The sequence below is a fragment of the Prunus persica genome, chromosome G3 (assembly GCF_000346465.2).
Source record: "Prunus persica cultivar Lovell chromosome G3, Prunus_persica_NCBIv2, whole genome shotgun sequence".
Taxonomy (NCBI): domain Eukaryota; kingdom Viridiplantae; phylum Streptophyta; class Magnoliopsida; order Rosales; family Rosaceae; genus Prunus; species Prunus persica.
In genome coordinates, this window is record NC_034011.1 from 5,821,924 (window position 1) to 5,843,851 (window position 21,928).

At 36.9% G+C, this 21,928-nt stretch overlaps 3 protein-coding genes across 13 annotated transcripts; 2 read left to right on the forward strand and 1 right to left on the reverse strand.

Moving 5' to 3' along the window:
* On the forward strand, window positions 1,621-6,770 carry LOC18782351 (acyl-protein thioesterase 2). Of its 4 annotated transcripts, XM_020558837.1 has the most exons (11): window positions 1,621-1,771; window positions 2,409-2,434; window positions 2,548-2,639; window positions 2,989-3,103; window positions 4,174-4,210; window positions 4,338-4,407; window positions 4,544-4,648; window positions 5,080-5,230; window positions 5,526-5,608; window positions 6,167-6,260; window positions 6,391-6,770. In XM_020558837.1, exons 3-11 carry the CDS (start codon window positions 2,609-2,611, stop codon window positions 6,476-6,478), a joined length of 774 nt encoding a protein of 257 aa, XP_020414426.1. In that variant the 5' UTR covers window positions 1,621-1,771; window positions 2,409-2,434; window positions 2,548-2,608; the 3' UTR covers window positions 6,479-6,770. The 4 variants fall into 4 exon arrangements, with proteins under 4 accessions (XP_020414426.1, XP_007215843.1, XP_020414427.1 ...); XM_007215781.2 differs by lacking the exon at window positions 2,409-2,434; XM_020558838.1 differs by lacking the exons at window positions 1,621-1,771; window positions 2,409-2,434 and adding an exon at window positions 1,904-1,978.
* On the reverse strand, window positions 7,563-13,728 carry LOC18782504 (protein tesmin/TSO1-like CXC 3). Of its 8 annotated transcripts, none has more exons than XM_020558909.1 (12): window positions 13,486-13,728; window positions 12,897-13,057; window positions 12,244-12,724; window positions 12,027-12,128; window positions 10,994-11,682; window positions 10,843-10,911; window positions 10,397-10,580; window positions 10,221-10,319; window positions 9,888-9,954; window positions 8,403-8,495; window positions 8,241-8,306; window positions 7,563-8,144 (listed from the first exon to the last, which is right to left on the reverse strand). In XM_020558909.1, exons 1-12 carry the CDS (start codon window positions 13,558-13,560, stop codon window positions 7,882-7,884), a joined length of 2,349 nt encoding a protein of 782 aa, XP_020414498.1. In that variant the 5' UTR covers window positions 13,561-13,728; the 3' UTR covers window positions 7,563-7,881. The 8 variants fall into 8 exon arrangements, with proteins under 8 accessions (XP_020414498.1, XP_020414497.1, XP_020414496.1 ...); XM_020558908.1 differs by having other exon boundaries at window positions 8,241-8,318; XM_020558907.1 differs by having other exon boundaries at window positions 7,563-8,306.
* Window positions 15,321-21,622, forward strand: LOC18783339 (periodic tryptophan protein 2 homolog). Its single transcript, XM_007216997.2, has 7 exons — window positions 15,321-16,541; window positions 17,322-17,573; window positions 17,677-17,769; window positions 18,178-18,549; window positions 19,825-20,169; window positions 20,626-20,853; window positions 20,965-21,622. The coding sequence occupies exons 1-7, from the start codon at window positions 15,321-15,323 to the stop codon at window positions 21,133-21,135; spliced, it is 2,682 nt and encodes an 893-aa protein (XP_007217059.1). The 3' UTR covers window positions 21,136-21,622.

Genomic DNA, 21,928 nt, shown 5'->3' on the forward strand with positions numbered 1-21,928 from the left:
TGATTGAACCCTAATCTATTCGCCATGGAGCCTCTTGGTAAATAATTGGTGCTGCTTCTTATCAAAATTTATCCCATTCAGAACAGTATTTATTCCTCTGCCACTTTTTTTGAGTGACATCCACAAAATAATTTGGATAATAGTTGTTTAAATAAAATAAAATAAAATAAAACTTGTGTATATGGATGACAGCATTTGAAGTTAAAGTAGGACTAAAATATATTTTAATTCCAACTATACTGAACCTATTTTGTATCCCATATTAAAAGTAAGTATAAAAATTATTACAAAATACATTGAAATGATCTCAACTTTAGGAAAATCTTTGTATCATCATTTAGTCATGACTCAGGGGAAATGCTTCCTACCCAAAAATTTTCTCCAACTTTTGTGTACATTATTACATAAAGAACTAACATGTTATAGATCCCAATAAGATGATGCCACCCATATATTAGTTGAGAACAACAAAAGTTGATAAGTGTAGCATTGTCTGTCAATTATTTATTAATGGATTTAGCAAATACTCAATTGGGTAAAGTCCCAAATTCAAAATTTGTTTGGTAATTGCTTCTTAACATCTGTTTCATGGCTAAACCTAATTTTCCTACAAATGTTTATTTGTTAAGAGTTTTATTATTATTTAAATCCAACATTCGTTTGAGTTCACTCCGCATTCTAAGTATACCCTACATTCTAAGTACACTTCACTTTCTAATTAAAATTCTAATCATTTCTCAGAAAACACAACATGACCAAGCCGCCATGCCCCCACCGCATCTTCACCGCCCGCCCGCTCCGCTACTATTGGAACATGTGATGAGATACATTTTGTTTAAAAAAAAATATATACTAATTATTTGGTTCACAGTAAGATAGGATTTTTAAAAAAAAAAATTTAAACATTGAGGTGACTTTCTGTTTGCGGTTTCTTTATATTTGGAATAAGTCATAAAGACTCTTTGGGTTTTTTCTGTAGTTTTTACCTCTCCTTTTATGAGAGTTTTTCATCTTTCCGTTGCGAGAATTTTATTTGTATTTTTATGGCTTAATTTTTTCAAGGTTTATCTCTTTTTGATTATTCTGAGTTTGCAATCTTAGTTGGGATGTCTTTGCCATATTTTCTTCGATTCTGCGTGATTGTTAGTTAAGGCGCACTAAATTGTCTTAATTTTGATGTTAGATCGTTATTATAATGGCCCTTTGTGGGTAGTAGATTTTTTTGGTTGAATTATGAATACAAATCCCAGATTTTTAAAGTTTTTTTTTAAAAAAAAAAAAAAAAAACCACTAAGGTGAACTCATAAAGATGCTGGGTGTAAATACCAATGAGGGTTGGTTCAGTTGGTAAAGTCCCTCCATTGTGTGTGGTCCCACTATTGTTTGAGTTTTGTTGCTAGCAATCTTATTTAGTGCATCTATAATTTCCTAATTAAATTCATACCGATGGCAACTGGCAGTTGGGTATCACGTGTAAGTCCTTTCGACTCTAAATTATAGGTATACCCTGACGCTAATGGTGAGAGTATTCCATCTCCCACTAAACTTTTGTTCAACCAAAAAAAAAAAAAAAAAAGATACTGGGTGTAAATAGAAATTTGCTGGTAAAGAGGTCTAAGGTTTTGGCGTCTCTACGAATATAAACAGACAAAGCTTTCGAAAGGTAGGGCGGTTTTTTGTAGTGGGAAGCAAGAAAGTAAGAAAGGAGATGCAAGGAAAGAAAAAAGTTCACACACTTTTGCCGTTGTCTCTCTCTTCCATATAAATCCAGGTTGGTGATCTATGCACAAAAAATCTTTATGAAAATATAAGTTATTAAAGTATATTATATATGTCTTGGTATCAATATATGTATATACAATTAGAAATTTAAGCTTTAAAAAAGGAAAACAGAAGTGAGAGAGAGAGAACCTGGAGGCTGGAACCCAGTTCTCTCAGTTCTCAGACCCTGCTTCAGTTTCTTGGTTCTTTTTCCACAGTTGAGATTTTTCACTTGTTTATCATAAAGAGAAATTAGGCACTATAATGTAATACAAAAAAGAAATTGGACACTAGAAACTTTCCTTCTGGTTAATGGGTATCCATCAATCATGAAAAATTCATTAACTAATGATTGAGAAAAGATATTTTCTTTTACAAACTTAGATTATTCTTTCTTGTTTTCAGTAATATTCTTTTCAGTTTTTGTTGTTGCTGCTGGGTTTGCTTTATTTTCTGGCCACTGTCCACAAGCATAGATTCTTTCTCCCCATCTCTCTTTCTCTCTCTATCTGTCTGTCTATGTTGCAAGAGCTCTAAGGAATGGATGAATGTGCTCTACTCTGGCTTGGATTCTCTCTGCTATCCTGCTTTTGTCCTTTTCATTACCTCTCCTTTTCATTGATGCTTCTTTCTTTTTGAGTTTCTAGGCGGTTTTTGGCGCAGTGTGTAGCTGGTATGCACACTTCTCATTCATAGAGATGCATATTCACACATGTTTTATTCCATTTTCTCACTACCCATTTGCCTATAAATACACATTATCATTCTGGGTTTTCTACATTGCAGTACCTTCTTCTAACTCATTGCAATAGGCGGGCTGTTTAGCACAGTTACCTGAAACGCAAAGATGAGCTATTCCCATTCCAATATGTGTTCTGGTTTGTTTCTTCCCTAGCATAGCACCTTTCATTGTCTCAATTTGTTTAAGTCTATAGCTATTAGTTTCTGGAACTCTTTCTGACTGCTGCGAGAGTGTGGTTAGTTGTTTACTATATTTCCTTCAATTAGGCAACTTAGTGTCTGATATTCTTTTTCTTTTTAACTTTTAAAGTGTTTTGTTCTTACTAATGATTGCTACTAGTGAATAAGTGGCGATTTTCTTGGTTGACATCCTAGACAAAAGAGAGGGGAAAAAGAGTTATTATGGTTAACTTGCAGAATCCCTGATTAATTGTTCCAGCTTAAACTTGTATCGTTGCTGAGTAGCCACTTTTTGTGACAATTCAGGTAGCAGAACTGCTAAAAGAACACTTGAGTTCGGTAGGACACATGTGGTGAGGCCCAAAGGAAAGCATCAAGCCACAATAGTCTGGCTACATGGACTTGGGGATAATGGCTCAAGGTATTTTTTCTCTTCCCTATATATATATATATATTTGGTATTTCTTTACTGCATTTGTGAGTGACATATCCTACATTGTTGTGCTTCTGTCTCTGAAAGACCTTCTCTTGAAGTCCTACTCTATCTAATTAGGGAAAGAAAAACTTGTCCCACTAATATTTTAGCCCATGAGAGAAGGAAATATGAATAGCATATAATTTTTATACTCAGCTGTGGGAATACCAGTCTTCATAGTCAAATAGTTAAGTTCATAACCAAGTAGTTAACTTCTATCATAAGACAGTTTTGTGAGAACTCAACAATGATATAATTTGTCTATATTTGTTGTTTATGCCCTGACTTGTCATCATCAGTTGATGCAATTCCCCATTCATTCTCTTTTATATCATGTACTGTCTTGTACTGGAAGGATGGACTTTTTGGTTTCGTATACAAGAAAAAGAAACGTGTTCAGGAATGTCAACACCTCTGCGCGCTCTATAATTTGATTCAGAGAGGAGGGGTCCATATGTTATCTTTTCAATACTGAGCATCTTTTCAGTGAGGTTCTTATTCGAATAAATTCGATTAAGAGAGCAGCGACACCGTGAGATTAAATGATATGACTGTTTGTCCCTTTCACTTCTCGTCTGATTGATGCTAAGCTTAATTTGGGAAGCCTAGATTTGGAAATAGTATATGCCAAAGTCATGACTGGGGGACCACTAGTTTAGTTTGTTCTCCAAGTGGGGAACTAGAAATGCACTTTGGTAACAAATATGCTAGTAAGTATGGATTTTTCTTCAAATTCCTAAGTATTAAACTGGTTCTGTTCCTTTTATCCTCAAAACAATTCTGGACAGTATTACCACATTTGTGGTTTCTTTGCTTGTGTTGATGCTTTCCCAACTAGTGTGGTCCCAGTTTACCTAGGTAAAAAAATGCTAAGCAGATGACATAATGGCTGTCAAGTTCAAAAGAGCTGCACAGGCTCCACCTGCAATTTCAGTCTTAGTTTTAGCAATTGAATTGTCTTCCTGATGGATATTCTAAGACTTATATGTCTCATGTTCTACTCCTTCTGGCTACAGCGCTTCTCAACTCTTGGAGTCTCTTCCTCTTCCAAATGTAAGCATATATGTGTCCCCAATTATTTGTAAGCTTAAGGATTTGTATTTCTATTCACACATGCACATGTCACCACTTTGTTCAACCTGTGAGTAAATTAACTTTTTGATATACAAATATGAAACAGATTAAGTGGATCTGCCCCACTGCTCCTACCCGTCCTGTGGCTATACTCGGTGGTTTTCCTTGCACTGCCTGTAAGATTATGTTTAATTTAAAACTTTAGGTGTATTCGTAGAAGGTCATACCTCTACAGTTTATATTCTCATAAGGCAAGCTCTTGTGATGCTTTGGTGTTGAAATAATCTTCTGAATTATGTGATTCTTTATCAGGGTTTGAAATGGGAGAGCTTTCAGACGATGGTCCAGATGATTGGGAGAGTTTAGATGCTTCAGCAGCACATATTGCGAACTTGTTGTCAACTGAGCCAGCTGATGGTACTTTCAAGGATAAACTACTTCAAAATGATTAACTTCCTCGGATTTTTTTTCTTACACTTCTTACGAATCATCTTTGTTAAAACCTGCACAATATTTCAAGAAAATTTCCCAAACAAGAAGAATTCCACCTTATAGCCAATCATCAAATTTTTGCAAACACATTCTAAATTTATTATAAGCTTCGCCACTTTGCCTTTTAACAGACCATCTGAAATCAAAGTTTCTATTTTTCACTTGCATGCTATGCTATTCCCTCTTCAGCTTTCAGGGTTAAGTCTAACACCATTTCATGTTTCCCAAAGTTAAGTTTAGCATCTTATACTATAGAATAGAAAATTCTGAGGCAAGAATTAAATGATGTGTTGTGTGTTATGTTGATTGTTTTTACTGCTGAAATTTGAATAGCCTATCACATTTTCTTGTGGCAGTTAAAGTCGGTATTGGAGGCTTTAGTATGGGTGCTGCGATGGCCCTTTATTCTGCAACTTGTTATGCTGCAGGTAGGTATGGAAATGGCAACCCATACCCTCTCAATCTGAGGGCAGTTGTTGGACTAAGTGGTTGGCTTCCAGGAGCAAGGTATGACTTCGTATAGAGCCTTAGTTAACCAACTCACTCTTGCAGTAAACGTTTTTCCTGAAACCTGTGAAAGAGATTAGTATTTGATGGCTTTGCCCAACTGTTTTCTTATCATGTTCCACCTGAGATACGAGTAAAACTAGATGGGCCTTTTTTATCTAATAATTGTAAACATTAAACATATGCATTTCCAGAACAGTCCATCTGGCATCTGCTCTATTTTTGATGGTACCTGTTGAACTGAGTATCAATATTCAAAGACTCCCATGTTTGATAGTTTAAAGGTTTTGTGCAGGACCTTACGGAACAAAATTGAAGGGTCACATGAGGCTGCAAGGCGTGCCGCATCATTACCCATTTTGCAATGTCATGGAAAAAGTATGTCTCTGTATAACCTTTGCCAATATTGCATTTGCAAAAATTTGAAAGGTTTCTAAACCACTCGATATGTCACACACCAGAAGCTAGTGTGTTGCACTGAAGAATTTTAACAATCAATATGTGAGACTAAATCCAGTTTTTATGGATAGTAGCATCTTTGTGGCTTTAATGACTGATAAGTCATAGAGGGTTGATAATTTATTTGGAGCTTCAGCTTAGCTTTCTGCTTCACTTGTACTTCTTGAAACTGATGTCTACTGGTGCAACAACATTGTTAGCCAGATAGAATTTGAAACCTTTGTAAAAAAGAGAAAATGGAATTTGAAATCTTGTTTAGAAAGATGTTAAAAAAGAATCATGCCCAAAACCCGGTTTTGTGTTACAATTCTTGCACATTTTCGGAAATAATTTTTAGAACTATTCTCCATTGGGTTGTTGTGCATTTTAGATGGTTCTAAGATGATATGTTATGGTAACCAATATGTGAAGAAGTTATAAATCTTTGCTGGATTAGTGGAACCTCTTTGACCCTTTAATCCTTTTGTGCCATTTTAGATGATGATGTAGTCCCTTACAAATATGGAGAGAAATCAGTCAACTCCTTGAATTCAGCAGGATTCCGATACCTTACGTTCAAACCCCTTGATGGGTAAGGATTAATTTTCTATTAGCAAAATTATCTAGAATAATCTCTTCATATATTTATTGTTCTTGTTCGGGGTCAAATATAATGGATGAAATTTAAGCAGATTTTCTGAGTGTTTGGTTCGACTTTGCAGGCTTGGTCATTACACTATCCCTAAAGAGATGAATGAAGTCTCCAGTTGGCTATCTGCAAGGCTGGGGCTTGAGGGGTACCGCTCATAAATCTGACAGTGTCTAATTGGAGATAGTGAGGGAGTAGTAGCTAACAATAATGAGTGAGGAACGCCCATGTACAAGTAGGTGCTATACAAAATGGGGCATGGAGTATATGGTATAGCTAAATTGACCTTCTAATTCCCTTTCGTATTCCGTCTTTCCTGCAAATAAAGTTTTGGGTGTGCTTTTATGTTCCACTTGGAGGATGTAGAGCTAGTGGTGATTTAGTTTTGGATGTATTTTGTTTTGGCATTCATTTATGTGATTTTATTATTAATAATTAGTGGAGTTCTACTCTCTCTCTCTCTCTCTCTCTCTCTCTCTCACACACACACACACATACTGAAAGTATACATCTTGCTCATACTTAATAGTGGAGGAAGGATGCAGCAACATAGTGTTGAGAGTGTTTGTCCCACATTGAAATGTTAAGGGACCTAGTCTGGGCTTATAAGGAGTTGGGCTACTCCCCTCATTGCCAATTGGTTTTGGGGTGGAATCTCAACTTCCTTCATGGTATCAGAGTCAAGTTGACCACGTGTGAAAGCTCAACGGCCACATGTGCTCCACGTCACCCAAAAATGTGTTGTCCATGCAATGCTTCACGTGTTGGGCCCAACAACCACACGTGCTTCCACGTTACCCAATATGTGTTATCCACGTATTAAGCTTGAAAGTTCGCCACATGTGTGAGGGCGTGTTGAGAGTGTTTGTCCCGCATTGAAATGTTAAGAGACCTAGTATGAGCTTATAAGGAGTTGGACTACTCCCTTCATTGCCAATTGGTTTTGAGATGGAACCTCCACTTCCTTCACATAGTAATTGTAAGTTTGCAACTCAAGTAAATGTCTACTCGGAATTATAAGAAAGGAAACTAATATTGTTAGTTATTTGACTTCAAATACATCCATTTCATCTACTAAGCCCATCTCCATTAAAAATTCCACCTTTGCAGTTTTCACAATGAGCATCCATAAAGCACGTCGGTTGAGGAACCGAACCAAAATTCTAACACCTGTGAAAGAAGCGCCAGTAAAGATTATAGACTTTATATATCAACAGGATTACAGTACAGAGAGACACCAAAAAGAAAAAAAAAAAAAAGCCTGCAAAATAATCGAAGGACTAAATCTTTAAATGACAATTACACTTGATACTACAAAACTTTTGCAATGGTATTACAATGAAGGCCAACAATTAGCACTGCCTTTTGCAACAAGGCTTACCAAACTTCTGGAAATACAGAAGCATTCTTTCATTGAGCTTGTAAAGTTGGAAGCAGATCGATAGATGGTGTCCTGCAGAAGACAGTAAGTTGTATGCAGATTTTCTACAATCAGATGTGAAAGCTATCTGAGTCATGCCTTGCCCAACTCCTCGCGTGTTGTCCAAATGTTCTTGTTGGCGGATTATTTATCATCATTCTCAATTTCATTAGTGCCTTCTTTGGAATTACGGTGCGGTGTAAGAGGAGGGAAAGAAGGCATAGCCTGCAAAATGAATTTGCGGCCACTTCTCAAGCCTGTTGGAGATCTTTCTCTTAACCGGGATCGGGATTGTGGAGGTGACACACGTTTCTGATTTGGTGAGCTAGCCCTTACAACCTTGGTGGGGTTGGAAGTTTCCTCGAGTATCTCAGGTGTATCATCATAGGGTATGTCATAATGTGCACCTGCACCATCAGAATTGAGATCATTGGGACCCTTGCCTTCGGATAATTCCGGGGTAACAATGACGGCTGAACAGCCCCAGTGAAAGTGGCCAGTACCTGATGGCTGAAGCTGACTTGATGGCAACTGGGCTTGTGGAATTTTTGCAGAGTTACTTGATGAAGCTGAAGAAAACGCTGTGCGTGAGCAAGGATGTGACAAAGGTGTAAGCTTGCTTATATCAGAAATTCCTTCCCATGTCGGTGAGTAATGAATGATACCTGGGGCCTTGATGCAAGCAATAGCACCCTTCACATTATCCAGCTTCTCAGCAGGGTGGGCTTCCCACTTTTTAGCTCTGTTATATACTGGTTCTGTAATTGTAGCAACATGGAAAAGTAAGAAGTCTCTATCAGTGAAGGATTAAATGAACAAAAATATAACCATCCTAATGAAATGTTAAATATGCGTTTCATAAAATTTACCATTCTGTGAATGCTTTCATGCATGCTTACTAACCTATTGAAAGCTCACTGATTGAAAGGAGCAAAATTTAATAGCACTGCATGTCTTAGTATATATGAAGTGTGCACGTAAGAGACAGAACTAAAAGATTGTCTATTGCTGCTCTTATACGGTGGGAAAACATATGAGAAATAACGTGGATGTTTAAAAATGAAATAATTTTATTTCTCTCTCTCTCTCTCTCTCTCTCTCTAGCTCTCTAGAGGGATCCCTCAAATAATTTGAGGGGTACTCTTTAGGGTACCCTATGGTACTAAAATTTCAATAATTTAATTGAGTAGTCAAATGATATTGGATTCAAGTATTTTTTGTAAAGATGAACTGTGAATGAATATCTACAAAATAGATGGTTTGAATTACTGAAATACAATGCGGAGTACGCCTACAAGGGTGTCCCTCAAATAAGTTATTTGAGGAATTCCTCAATGAAAGCTCTGTGTGTGTGCATATATATATATATATATATATATATAGGGTCTCGATCGAGGGACACAAATTTTAGGGTGTTAGATTAGGGCACATTCAATGGTTCAGATTGCATCTATTATAATAATGAATTGTGATTACCACAACACTTTCACATTTAATATTTTACATTCTCTCTCCTCTCTCTTTTCTAAATTATCGTGCACTTCCTTTCATTGAGGGATCCTTACAAATTTTTTTTCAACAATTCAAACTGTCTATTTTTCAAGTCTTCATTCATAGATCATCCTTGCAAAAAATCAGAAAATTTGAAAATCATTATGGCATCTAATTGCTAGCAACAAAATAAATGAATACAATGCTTCAAGAAAAGACTAAAATAACAATAATCTGTGTACCGCTGCTCGTTGAAGCACACGATACAAAAAGACAACTTAAAAAGATTTTGAGGATTTCGAATTCTTAGGCACCTGTCAATGAATTTGTTGAAACAAAAAAGTAAAACATTATAAAAGTGATTTCAAGCTGTATATTTGCTATTCACCAACTGAACTGCATGATAGCTGTGCAGTGACTGGATTTGCTAGCAGATAAAAAAGGGAGAAGCTGAAGAAACAATTGCATCCGCAAAAGAAATTTCAGACGTCCGTATAAGAGAAATTTTGTATATATATAAACATGTGTGTGTATGAAGTTCTGTTGTTTCATTTTCTTTGGTGTTGAAACACGGTGGTCATAGAAAATATATTAAAATTTATATTAAAAATTGAATAAATAAAGAACACAGAATCATTGCAAACAAAGAGAACCATAACCTGGAGTAACGCCAAACGTATTTTTGCAACCCTCACATCGACACGCGCTGGAACATCCAACTTTAGCCTTGGGAAAGGAGCAAAAGAAAAAACAGATATGTCAAATCCAGATAAGTCGAGGACATATCAACACTAACCAACTTCCTAATCCAAATCTTTTCCAATGAACTTGTTGCTTTTCTGACTCATTTAATAAAAATTATGAAAATCCATATCGTGTTAATTTTAGAAATTCTATAATGTGTGTAACAGTTTGGGAGGGGGAACCAGAATTCTTGGAGAAACACCATTTTTCTGATATTACAAGCAGTAGATATAAATGTACATATAAACCTGGAAGCATTCACAGTATCTTTTCAGACACTTTGACTTCTTGCAATTGCAACCTCTCTTGTGCCTGGCTGAGGATGGGGTCGTCAAGTCCTGTTCTTCCTGTGGAGTTCTTATGCTCAAAATGCTTCCAAATGAGAGACATAAAAGAACAAGATATATACTTTGACAGGGATTACCGTAAAGTTGGGCGAAGAATCAATGGCATTGTCGACAACTTTTGGAGTAAATGCAAGTGGATTACGAGCTTCAATTTGCTGACGTATATCAAGAACTGTGTCCTCAAACTCAGGCTTGTTATAGCAGTTTACACATGCACAAGAATCCACACAATAAACGCCAGCTGCAAAGCACTCACAATAACTGCCAATGATGAAGAACAAGCTGAGACAAACTGCAAGAATGAATGGTAAATTGTATGTACTTATTTGTCCACAAGTTACCATGGGAAATTTGTTGTTTATAAGGTCAACTGAGATGCTTTTGCATCAAGGTTCTATAGGGAAATGGTTGACAAAAACTGAAGTCTAGAAGAACAATTGATAGACCATTTTTCCTAATGTATGATATGCATTCCAATATGTTTCAAAACAAAAATGGGTGCTATTCGCTTGCATTCACTTACAGTTTCAAGCACTTAGACCTCCTACAGTTGCAACGTTTGCAGCCCTCACTCATGTATGCATCTCTCCTCCTAAATGCATTTCAAACAGCGTATTAGGTGAGCCATGTAAAAATAAAAATGAAGATTAATACACTGATAATATTGTACTTGCCTTTTCCTTTTAGGGCTCAGTTGGTTTAACTCCTCAACCTCATCAGTCTCCTGTGAAGCAGACATACCCACCTCACAAGGAGCTGTCTCCTGGTCAACGAGCATAGAATGACATGGAGGCTTCATAGTATCCGTAGAATGAAAAGTGAAAGAATTAGCTTCAGTAACAGCTTGGCTTTCCTGCTGACCACTGGCCACATGAACATAAATTTTTCCAGATACAGCTGAAGTCAAGATACTACTTGAGTTCGTTGCTATGTTGTTGCTGCCATGCTCTAGCATCTGCTCTGGCATACTCAGATACCCAATTGATTTCTTGCTTGAAAAGATATCGGAGCTCAAGGATGTAGATCTAGAAATGCGATTCAGATGTAAACCAATAACAGAATGGATGGGAGCGGAGGTGGTAGAGTTTACACCAATTTGGGCTGATGTAAATGACTCATAGGGGGAGGAAGGGAATTGTAAGGTGTCACAGCTCACATCCTGCAGACTGCTTGAGGCTCTGTTATCGAAATGAGAGGAAGCTAGACTCTTCAAGTTTGTTAGAATAGATGGTGACCTTGAATTGGTAGCATCATGTGTCAGGCTATTAGGACTCTCACTGTTACCAAGGATAGTGAACTTATACGCTTTTGCAGCCTCAAATTGAAGATGCCTACGTATACCACGTTCATTTTGACCACCCTCCTACATTTGAATACAGAAATTATTCAATTGCATGTGTGAGTAATTCGTTTGCATTACATACATAGAATTGCTTACTTATGTGTGAGTGAGGCATAAATGAACAATAGGCGATATAATCCGTGTAAAAGAAGAGTTTAATAAGAAAATGTCAATCTCTAACTATTGGCCAAGAAAGGAGAAGTTCATATACGGACATGTATAATTATATATACAAATTCTTCCACCACTGCAAATGAGGAACATTACTTCTGACATGAAAAACTTCCAAAGATAAAATATCAACATAGTACAAAATTATTGATCATGAGCCAACTAAGAAAAGATATCTTTTATATGATTTATACCTTAACGAATCCTTTTTGTACTCTTTGCTTGCACTCATTTGAATCTTCGCGTGACTGACTACTAGCATTTTTTTCATCATATTGACAACCTGCCCTGTGCAACTTAACATTGAGAGAAACCAACATTTTAAAAAATAAAAAAAAAACCTCCAGCTTGATCATTAAACAGAATGTTCATAATTTCATGTTAAACTGTAAAATGTACCGAAATACCCACATTCACCTTAGCTGCATTCTCTCCACAATTTTGTGCTCTGGAAACAAGACATGCATTTACATCAGACTCCTTGACTTTTTCAAATATAAACCTTGAGAGCTCTTCAGTCTTTTTACCATCCCTCTGATTGATTGCAGCTTGACTCATTTCAAGTGAACTTAAAGGCAGATTCTTTTCAGCTTGATCTGATAATAAAACGGCTTCATTCTCTGGGCTACCAAACATAATATCACAAACTTCGGTATTGGATTCTTCGCCAGGGGCAAAACCACTGTGTAACAACCGAGGGACTTCATTAGTTCGTTGCGAGCGTAAATCAGCAGACCATGTAGAGTCTACCTCCACAGGGTCAGCCAGATATTCATCAACACAACCTGAAGGACTGCACAACTGGACCTCCTCAAAACTTGGATTCTGAATCTGGACTATATTTGTGTTACATTCTTTGTATACCTCTGAACCTGCTTCAACTATATCATCCCTGTAAACATTTAGGAAAAATATTTCTAATGAAGAGTAAAAAAAAAGTTACCTGGTTGATTGAGTTAGGAAACAAGAGATTAAACCAAATGGGGGAATAAATAATCTAGTGCAGTATCATGAGACGCAATCAGAACGCAAGAAACTCATGAAATTAGTTAAACATCTCACACCTTTCCAAGAAACTGGTTTCTCGCTGTAGATTAATATGAGGAGATGTAAACACAACTGGCGGTGTCGGCAAATTAGTTCCCAACAATGTTTGTGTATAACTGGCTGTCGTCGCTGTATTTAAAGGAGAGAGATTGCTAAGGAAATTGGAGAAAGGAGACTCCTACAATTTAAATAAACACAGATAAGAAACCTAGCTCCATTATTCAATAAGTCAAAGAAAAACATCATTTCCAACATTAACAGACAACATTTGCCTAGAACAATTTTAGCTTTTTAAACAAAACAAAAAAAAACAAAAAGGTTATCCCCAAAACTTTTGACATCCTATGAACTTGCTTGAGTAAACTATTCACAACTGTCTCCAACCACAAAACATTGAACTCTCAAGTTCTTTTATTATAGTTTTTCTCTCTCATTTCCCATTTCCCCTACATCTTTTCCCTCTCTCTCTTCAACCAAAAACTAAAAAACAAAAACTTTACTGAAAGGTGAAACCCCAAAATTCTCTTAACAAATCCAAAAACTGCTAAGGCCCATTGAAAGTCGAAACCCTAAAATTGGAGTAAAAACGAAAGAGTCAGTTCATACTTGCACAGCCGGAGACGAGGAAATGGATGATGACTTGGTGGCGGCGATCCGATTGGCTTCAGGGGTACGATCCATTTTGTCGAGACGAAGAATCGGCAAAGGCTGTTTCCTAGAAAGTGAGAGAAAATTATTAGTGGGGATTTTCTCGAGAAAGTGACTACGAGACTAGAAGAAGCAGAGCAGTGGAGCAAGAAGTCAATGTCATCATCCTCGTACCCACGCTTTTTGAACAACCAACCGAGCGGGAAAAAAGCGCCGTACGCTACTTCGGAACCCCTTCCTTTCCTTGTACTCGCTATCTCTCTCTCTCTCCTCCACGTGTTTTTCATTCATGAATTGGCCTCTGGGTTTTTGGGCTAATCCAGAATTTTGGTCACAAAGTTCCTGGGCCTTAAGGCCTAACTTGCACTGAATTAGGGGCTTTACATTTTTCGTCCCTAAAGTTAATTGATGTTAGCAATTAGGTCCAAATCAAATTGTGTCAATTATGTTACAAAACTCCAATGTGATGCTTGGGGGTTATAATACTGATTTTGTATGTGTTTAAAATCTACTTTGATAATGGAAAAGGGTCTTCATTTGCAGATCAATTGTCTCATATTCGAATTTCTATGGGACTCTGATAGTGTGTGTGTGTGAGAAACTTTCATCTCCATTAAAATTTAGACCATCGCCTGTATTGAAAAAAAAAAGTCATACATATGATACGTGTAATCGGGTTGAGTTTGTAACAAGTTGACACGATATGCATTTGAACAAATCTTCATTTTTGCAATAAATTTTAACCAATAAGTAACACATTATGTTTATAAAAACTCCTTTAACTTATTTTTTATTATTATTATTTTTTTGGTTAATAGGTATGGACATTAACTATATTCTATGAAAAGAGATTTTGAGTGATTTGGACATGGAAAATGATTCAAGTTATAAAGGATAAATATTTATATTTAATTGCTAACAGTGAAAATTGTACTTAATGGGAGAATGGAGAGGTGTCAAATAGAACAAGACGGCCTAATACGGCACAAACAAAATCCTTTTAAATAAAGCTCGATATGGTATGACTTGTATTTTTGAGCCGTGCTGGGACGAGATAATTAGGTATAATGGGCTGGGTCGGGCCATGGCTCGTTAGGGGCCGTGTTGGCCCGAAATCCAACTGGCCAGTCCGTTTAAAGCCCATTTATTAAATTATACTTTTTTCAAAGAAAAATAATATATTATTACATTTATATCTTAAATTCAAGTCTATTTTTTTCTTTAAAAATATATATTAAAATTTAATATTTTCTTTACAACTCAAACAATAATTTAGCCATTTTCTATTTAAATGTACTTAAAATAAAGTTATTGACCCCTTTTTCTTAACAAATAATAAATATTATTAGTATATACATAATTGTAAAAGAGCTTTAAATGATGTAGTAAAAAAATTACAAAAAAATGTAATACATAAGTCAAATTTTCCATGTGAACTCGGAAAGAGATTGATGATTTTTCTAAATGAGCAGACCCGACATGACCTATTTATTAAATGGGCTGACTCTAAACGGGACGGCCGGGCCTAATGGACATAGAAAGTGAATTGGACTTGATTGTAATAACCAAACTGTGGGGACCAAAATGAAAATGAAATGTAGCCCCAAACTAGAGGTTCAAAATTGTGAGTGTCCCTTTAGTTAAACCCTAGATAAACCCTAGCGTGTCTTTACGGACTAAAAACTCCTCAACGTTCTTCTACAGACCGTGTTTGGTTGCTGAGAAAATTTTGCCTAATTCAATCCGTTGTACTTTCCTGCGTTTTCTCTGCGCAACCTAACTGTGAAAAAACAATGAACTACAGGTTCCAGAACCTCCTCGGAGCTCCATACAGAGGAGGCAACGCCATAATCACCAACAACACCGAGCTAATCTCACCGGTCGGTAACAGAGTCTCGGTCACCGACCTCATCAAATCCCAAACCATAACCCTGCCCGTCCAATCTTCCTCCAACATCACCCGAATCGCCGCCTCGCCGGACGGCGTGTTTCTCCTCACCGTCGACGAGAATCACAGATGCCAATTCATCAACCTCCGGCAGCGTGTGGTGCTTCACCGCATTTCTTTCAAAAACGCCGTCAATGCCATCAAATTCAGCCCTGACGGGTCGCATATAGCGGTGGCCACTGGTAAGTTGGTTCAAATTTGGCGGTCTCCTGGTTTCAAGAAAGAGTTTTTCCCATTTGAATTGGTTAGGACTTTTGCTGATTGTGACGATAAGGTTGTGTCATTGGAATGGAGTCCGGACTCAAGTTATTTGCTTGCCGGGTCGAAAGATTTGACTGCGAGATTGTTTTGTATGAAAAAATTGAAATTTGGTGTGTTGAAGACGAAGCCATTTATGTTTTTGGGTCATAGAGATACAGTTGTGGGTGTATTTTTTGGTATTGATAAGAACACCAATAAGGTATGCAATGTTTATACAGTTACACGTGATTGTTATATTTTTAGTTGGGGTTTGAGTGGCAATGATGGTGAGTTTGATGGAATGGATGTTACGGAGCCACCCTCTCCGGGTACACCAGATAGGGATGGTGATGGTACAGTGGAAGGTGTTGGTAGTGGTGATATTAAGAAGAGGAAGGGGTATGAGGGCAGAGGTGGTAACTTGGATGAAGAAGGTGGGTATTTGCTAAACAGGAAATGGGAGTTGTTGAGGAAGGACAATTTTATGCAGGCCCAGGCGAAGTTGACAGCGTGTGATTATCATAGGGGACTTAATATGTTGGTTGTGGGGTTCTCAAATGGTGTATTTGGGTTGTATCAAATGCCTGATTTTGTGTGCTTTCACTTGTTGTCGATATCAAGAGAGAAAATTACAACCGCAGTTTTTAATGAGCTTGGAAATTGGCTGACATTTGGGTGTGCGAAACTTGGACAGTTGCTTGTGTGGGAGTGGAAGTCAGAGAGTTATATATTGAAGCAGCAAGGACATTACTTCGATGTGAATTGTCTTGCTTATTCGCCAGATTCACTACTGTTAGCCACTGGAGCAGATGATAACAAAGTCAAGGTATGTGAGTTTTTAAAACCTGAAGCTTTTTAATTAGAGGATAATGCATGTGTAGTACAATGCAAATTTTTAGTTCAAGCATATTAGCTACATGTTTTAAACTTTTATGATTAAAGGATGAGGTAAATTTGTTAGCTATCTTTGGTAGATTCATATGATTTCGAAATAAATGTAATGTCTGTAAAATAGAATGGATACCATTCATGCATTGCTTTGTTGGGTCTTCTTCACTTAATGACTAACCCTTTTTATTTAATCCATTTGTTTCAGTTGTAGCATGTGTTATGTTCAATAAATTATGACTGAATTTCAAAACTGACCATGAAAGATGCAACTCAATGTTACTTTTTGTTTTTAATGATTGCTTTTGTACTGAAGGTCCGTATTACTTGTTATGATGACTATGTATTACCTCATTCTAGTCTTATAATTCTCGTATTAAACAGTCATCATGAGATTTGAACTCAGAACTGGCTCCAACAAAGTGGAGACTAGGTGACACTAGACCAAATGGTCATTGGCCATATCTGTATTCTAGAATTGTCTACTGAGTCCAGTAATGCGTGACAGTTTGGTGGGTATATGATGTACTATTTCCTATTGTGCCCAGTTATAATACATAGTTTGTGACAATGAATTAATTATTGGCATTTTTCATGCATGTTGCGCCTTCATATTTACATTCAACTTGCCAATGTGCAGATTATTAGGTAATATTTGGACATAATGCAGTTATGGACTGATATCACACCCAGAGAGCTTACTGTTTGGTTTATGCAGGTTTGGACTGTTTCTTCAGGCTTCTGCTTTATAACGTTCTCTGAGCACACTAATGCAATCACTGCACTCCACTTTATGGCTAACAGCCATAGTCTCCTAAGTGCATCTCTGGATGGGACTGTTCGTGCATGGGATTTGTTCCGTTATCGGAATTTTAGAACATTTACCACTCCTGAATCTAGGCAATTTGTTTCATTGGCAGCAGATCAGAGTGGTGAAGTGATTTGTGCTGGAACTCTTGATTCCTTTGAGGTGTTTTTCCCCCTTTCTCCTAGTTTTAAATTTTTTTTTTTTTTACTTTAATGGTTCATTTTAATTGCTGTTCCCTGATTTTTCTTAATGTTCTGTACTCTAGATCTTTGTTTGGTCGATGAAGACAGGCCGTTTGTTGGACATTCTTAGTGGTCATGAAGGTCCTGTTCATGGTTTGATGTTTTCTCCTACAAATGTGAGTTTACTCATATTACGTTTGGTTGGTTGCTTGTTTAGTATAGATGCCTATGCTCCTGTATTCCTAAGTCTGGTTATTGTAGATGCCTATACTTGTGTAAAATTAAGTTGGTTTCTATTTATGATTTGGGGCGTTTTCCTTATGTATTTGGTGTAATGCACCACCATGCCCTTGAATCTGCTCACCTGTGACTCTTTTTGAGTGCCTATGAGCCCTTGGGAGATTTCAGTAGTTGGACCATTTGTTTAAAGTGGTTAGATTTGATCAAACCGCGGAAATATTCTAACCATTCAGGTCCTCTCACAAAGTTGCTCAGAGAAACTTTGTTTTTATCTTTTCATGTATTCAACCAAAAGTTTATTGACATGTTTGGTTTGATAGTTGTTGTTTTTCTTCCACATGTAGGCAATTCTAGCTTCATCATCATGGGACAGAACAGTTCGGTTGTGGGATGTTTTTGATGGAAAAGGTGCAGTTGAAACATTTTCTCATACGCATGATGTTCTTACAGTGGTTTACCGCCCAGATGGAAAGCAGTTGGCTAGCAGCACATTGGATGGTCAAATTCATTTCTGGGACCCAATTGATGGTTTATTAATGTATACCATTGAGGGTCGCAGGGATATTTCTGGAGGTCGTCTTATGACAGATCGTAGATCAGCTGCCAACTCAAGTTCAGGAAAATTCTTCACAACCTTATGTTATTCAGCTGATGGGAGTTACATATTAGCTGGAGGAAGTAGCAAATATATCTGCATGTATGATGTTGCGGATCAGGTTAGTTTCTTACATGGTCAAGCTTTGAAGAGCTTGCTTCTCACTCTAAAACGTACCTCAAACTTTTCGGCCGCTGGAACAAGAAGACCTTAACATTGATTTATATGCACACATCTTTTGGTCCTTTTTTATTCTTTGAAGAAACTGCATGGAAAAGCATGGGCTATACGTTCATTCACAGTTGGATTACAAGCTTTCACCCATTCTTAAATAAGCAATTGTTATTTACACCAAATTTATTGCGACTTTAGCCAACAAAGTGATATATTGAAAGCTTGTAGGTTATTTGTTGTGATTTTCTTCCCCTGTCCATATGCAACCTTTCACCACATGGATGTAATGCTCATCATGATTTCTATCTGGATTTCAAATGTAGCCATTTCTTATAAGCTTTCTTTTGATCTACACTTTCTTCTTAATCTTCTTTCATTTCATCTTGGTGAATAGATTATAAATTGGTGTCTAGAGTGGCTCAATGAAAAAAATACACTGTAGATTTTATTAGGCCTGTTGAAAACTCTAGATGCTAATAAATTCAGAAAATTGACATGTTTCAAATGTGGACCAGAGTTGAATGGATTTCTCTGAAGTTCAAGATGGATGTTCAGAAGAGAGGATCAAACATTTGATGAGAGTTTTGATAAGAGCTGTACAACTCCCCACCCAATGAATAGATTTCTCCACTTATAAGTTGCATATTCAGAAGGTCAAACATGTAACAAAAACATTGATTAGGGCTGCACAACTTTCCACTTCTTGGCAAGTGCCCCAATGAAAGGAAGTGGTTGCCAGAATACTCCATTGCTTTCAAGGTCCGAATGACTTTTAAGCTCCTCGTCGTATGTCATTTTTGAAATAGTAGCCTGCTTTTTCATACTTTCTTATGCTTATTTCTTGCTTTTGAATGCTACATCGTGTATGCATTTGTTCTTTGGTAGAATTTCTCTCCCAGAAGCTGTTACAGTCAACTTGTTTCAACATCAATTTTCTACACTTTATTTTTCCTTAGGAAAATGCTAGTTATCCGGACTTTTTCTCCCAATATTTTTTCCCATTCTATGTGGTGCATACATCATTGCATTGATAAAAACAATTTTGTGGAATCCAATGTGAGAATGCCATGTAAGTTGGTAAAAGGAAAGTTAGGATGTGTAGCATTAGTCCGCCTTCCATGGTCTTTTCTCCGAATCTAGTAACGTAACTCCTCTGCTTAATTATTTCCAAACTTCACATGTTCTATGTATGCCTATTGATGTAGTGGATTTATTTTCACAGGTATTGCTGCGGAGGTTTCAAATAACTCACAATCTATCTTTGGACGGAGTGCTTGACTTCTTAAACTCAAAGAATATGACAGATGCTGGCCCATTGGATTTAATTGATGATGATAACAGTGATACAGAAGAAGGTATTGACAAACAAACCCGGGGAAAGTTAGGTTATGATTTACCAGGATCCATGCCTAACCGCGGAAGGCCGATTGTTAGAACAAAATCCTTGAGAATCGCCCCCACTGGTCGGAGCTTCTCAGCAGCAACAACGGAGGGGGTTCTAGTTTATTCAATTGATGATTCCTTTATCTTTGACCCAACTGATCTTGACATAGATGTCACACCCGAGGTACTTGGTGAAACTTTGGAATATTACAAACTTCATGCAAATGTCATTGCTTTTGATAGAACTATAATATTGAAAGAAACAAAGTCGATCAACATTTTACCCTTGCAAATGTAGCGTAGGGCAAAACTAAAATGACATTAAGACAACTAATCAATTTGCTTTTGTCTTTGTTTAGTTATAGGGTATTTCTATTTAGACCTTTAATTTGCTCAATACTGCCCTCTACTCAGTTGACCCAGTAAACATTTGAATTTTTTTGTTCTTTACACTCAGTATCCGCACCATAATACCACAATTGCTCCAATTAAATGTCAAACTTTTTGAACTTTGATATTCTTTTTTTTTCTGATAAAAATTGATACTTCATTTAAGAAAATGGCACTTTTTTTCTTTCTTTTGATAGCATTTCTACAATCAATTTATTTATATTCCGTATTAATTCTGATTACATTACAGGCAGTTGATGCAGCACTCAATGAAGACCAATTGAGCAAAGCTTTGATCCTTAGTCTACGATTAAATGAAGACAGTCTAATTAAAAAATGTATTTTCACTGTTAATCCAATAGACATCCCTGCTGTCGCCGCATCAATCCCTTACAGATATTTGCAAAGGTTAATTGAGGCATTTGCAGATCTTTTAGAGAGTTGCCCACATTTGGAGTTCATACTTCGGTGGTGTCAGGTATTTTTAACAATTTCCAATTCTGCTCAGTTTAGATTCTGTATACCTGTTACAGCAGCATTGTTTCTGTATGAAGACCTCACTAATGGTTTGCTATTGTTTGTCTTGCAGGAGCTCTGCAAAGCTCATGGTAACTCTATTCAACAAAATTTTCGGCAGCTGCTTCCTGCTTTAAAATCCTTGCAGAAGGCAATAACCAGAACACATCGGGATTTGGCAGATACATGTTCTTCCAATGAATATATGCTTCGATACTTATGTTCAGCAAGCTCAGGGAAATGAAAATCATGGCGATGCTGCTACAAACTTTGCCAAAATTTTCAGAGTAAAAGATTACTGTTTGCATTGCAATGTGTTAAATCAACTTGCTCGGTTTGGAACCCTCCTCAAGAAGTTGGAAAATAGTTACGCTACAATTTGCGAATCATGGACAAGAACTGCAATTTGTTGGTTAAAATATAATCCATGTAACGAAGTCTTCCAGTTATCGCAGGTGTATTTGCAGCTTAGTTCATGTTTTCTCTCTGATAGTTGGAAAGTATTTTTGTCCTTTAAATTATCATGGTGTGACTGATAGGCAATTATCATATCATCAGATAGCAACCTGCAGTTTTGTGTACTTTAGATTGAGAAGGGGAGCCAGTGGGAAAATGTAAGTTGAGATTTTCCTTTTCCCCACACTGTTTTTGTCTATGTAGAGTTTGGAATGATATAAATCAATGAAATTGGTTCAATTGCTTTGCATTTCTACAATAGTCTTGATTTGGAATGATAGGTGTTGAAACATTATTCTTTAATCCAATAAAGACAGGTGTTGGCCTATTCAGCTTCATCATATTCCATCCACACCTTCAGAAGTTGCTGGAGTGTTTTTTCCTTTTTTTCCCAAAGCAACGGACCGATTTTTAATTGATATATACTCTGCTGAACTGTTTTATTCCGAAAAAAAAAAAGCAAAAAAACAGGTTTTATTCCAAAAAAAAATGTCCACAATTCCAGTTGTTTCTCCATAGTGAAAGGGGGATTTTAGGCACACCCCTAATGGTGCGTTTGGATGAGGGAAATAAACTTAGGA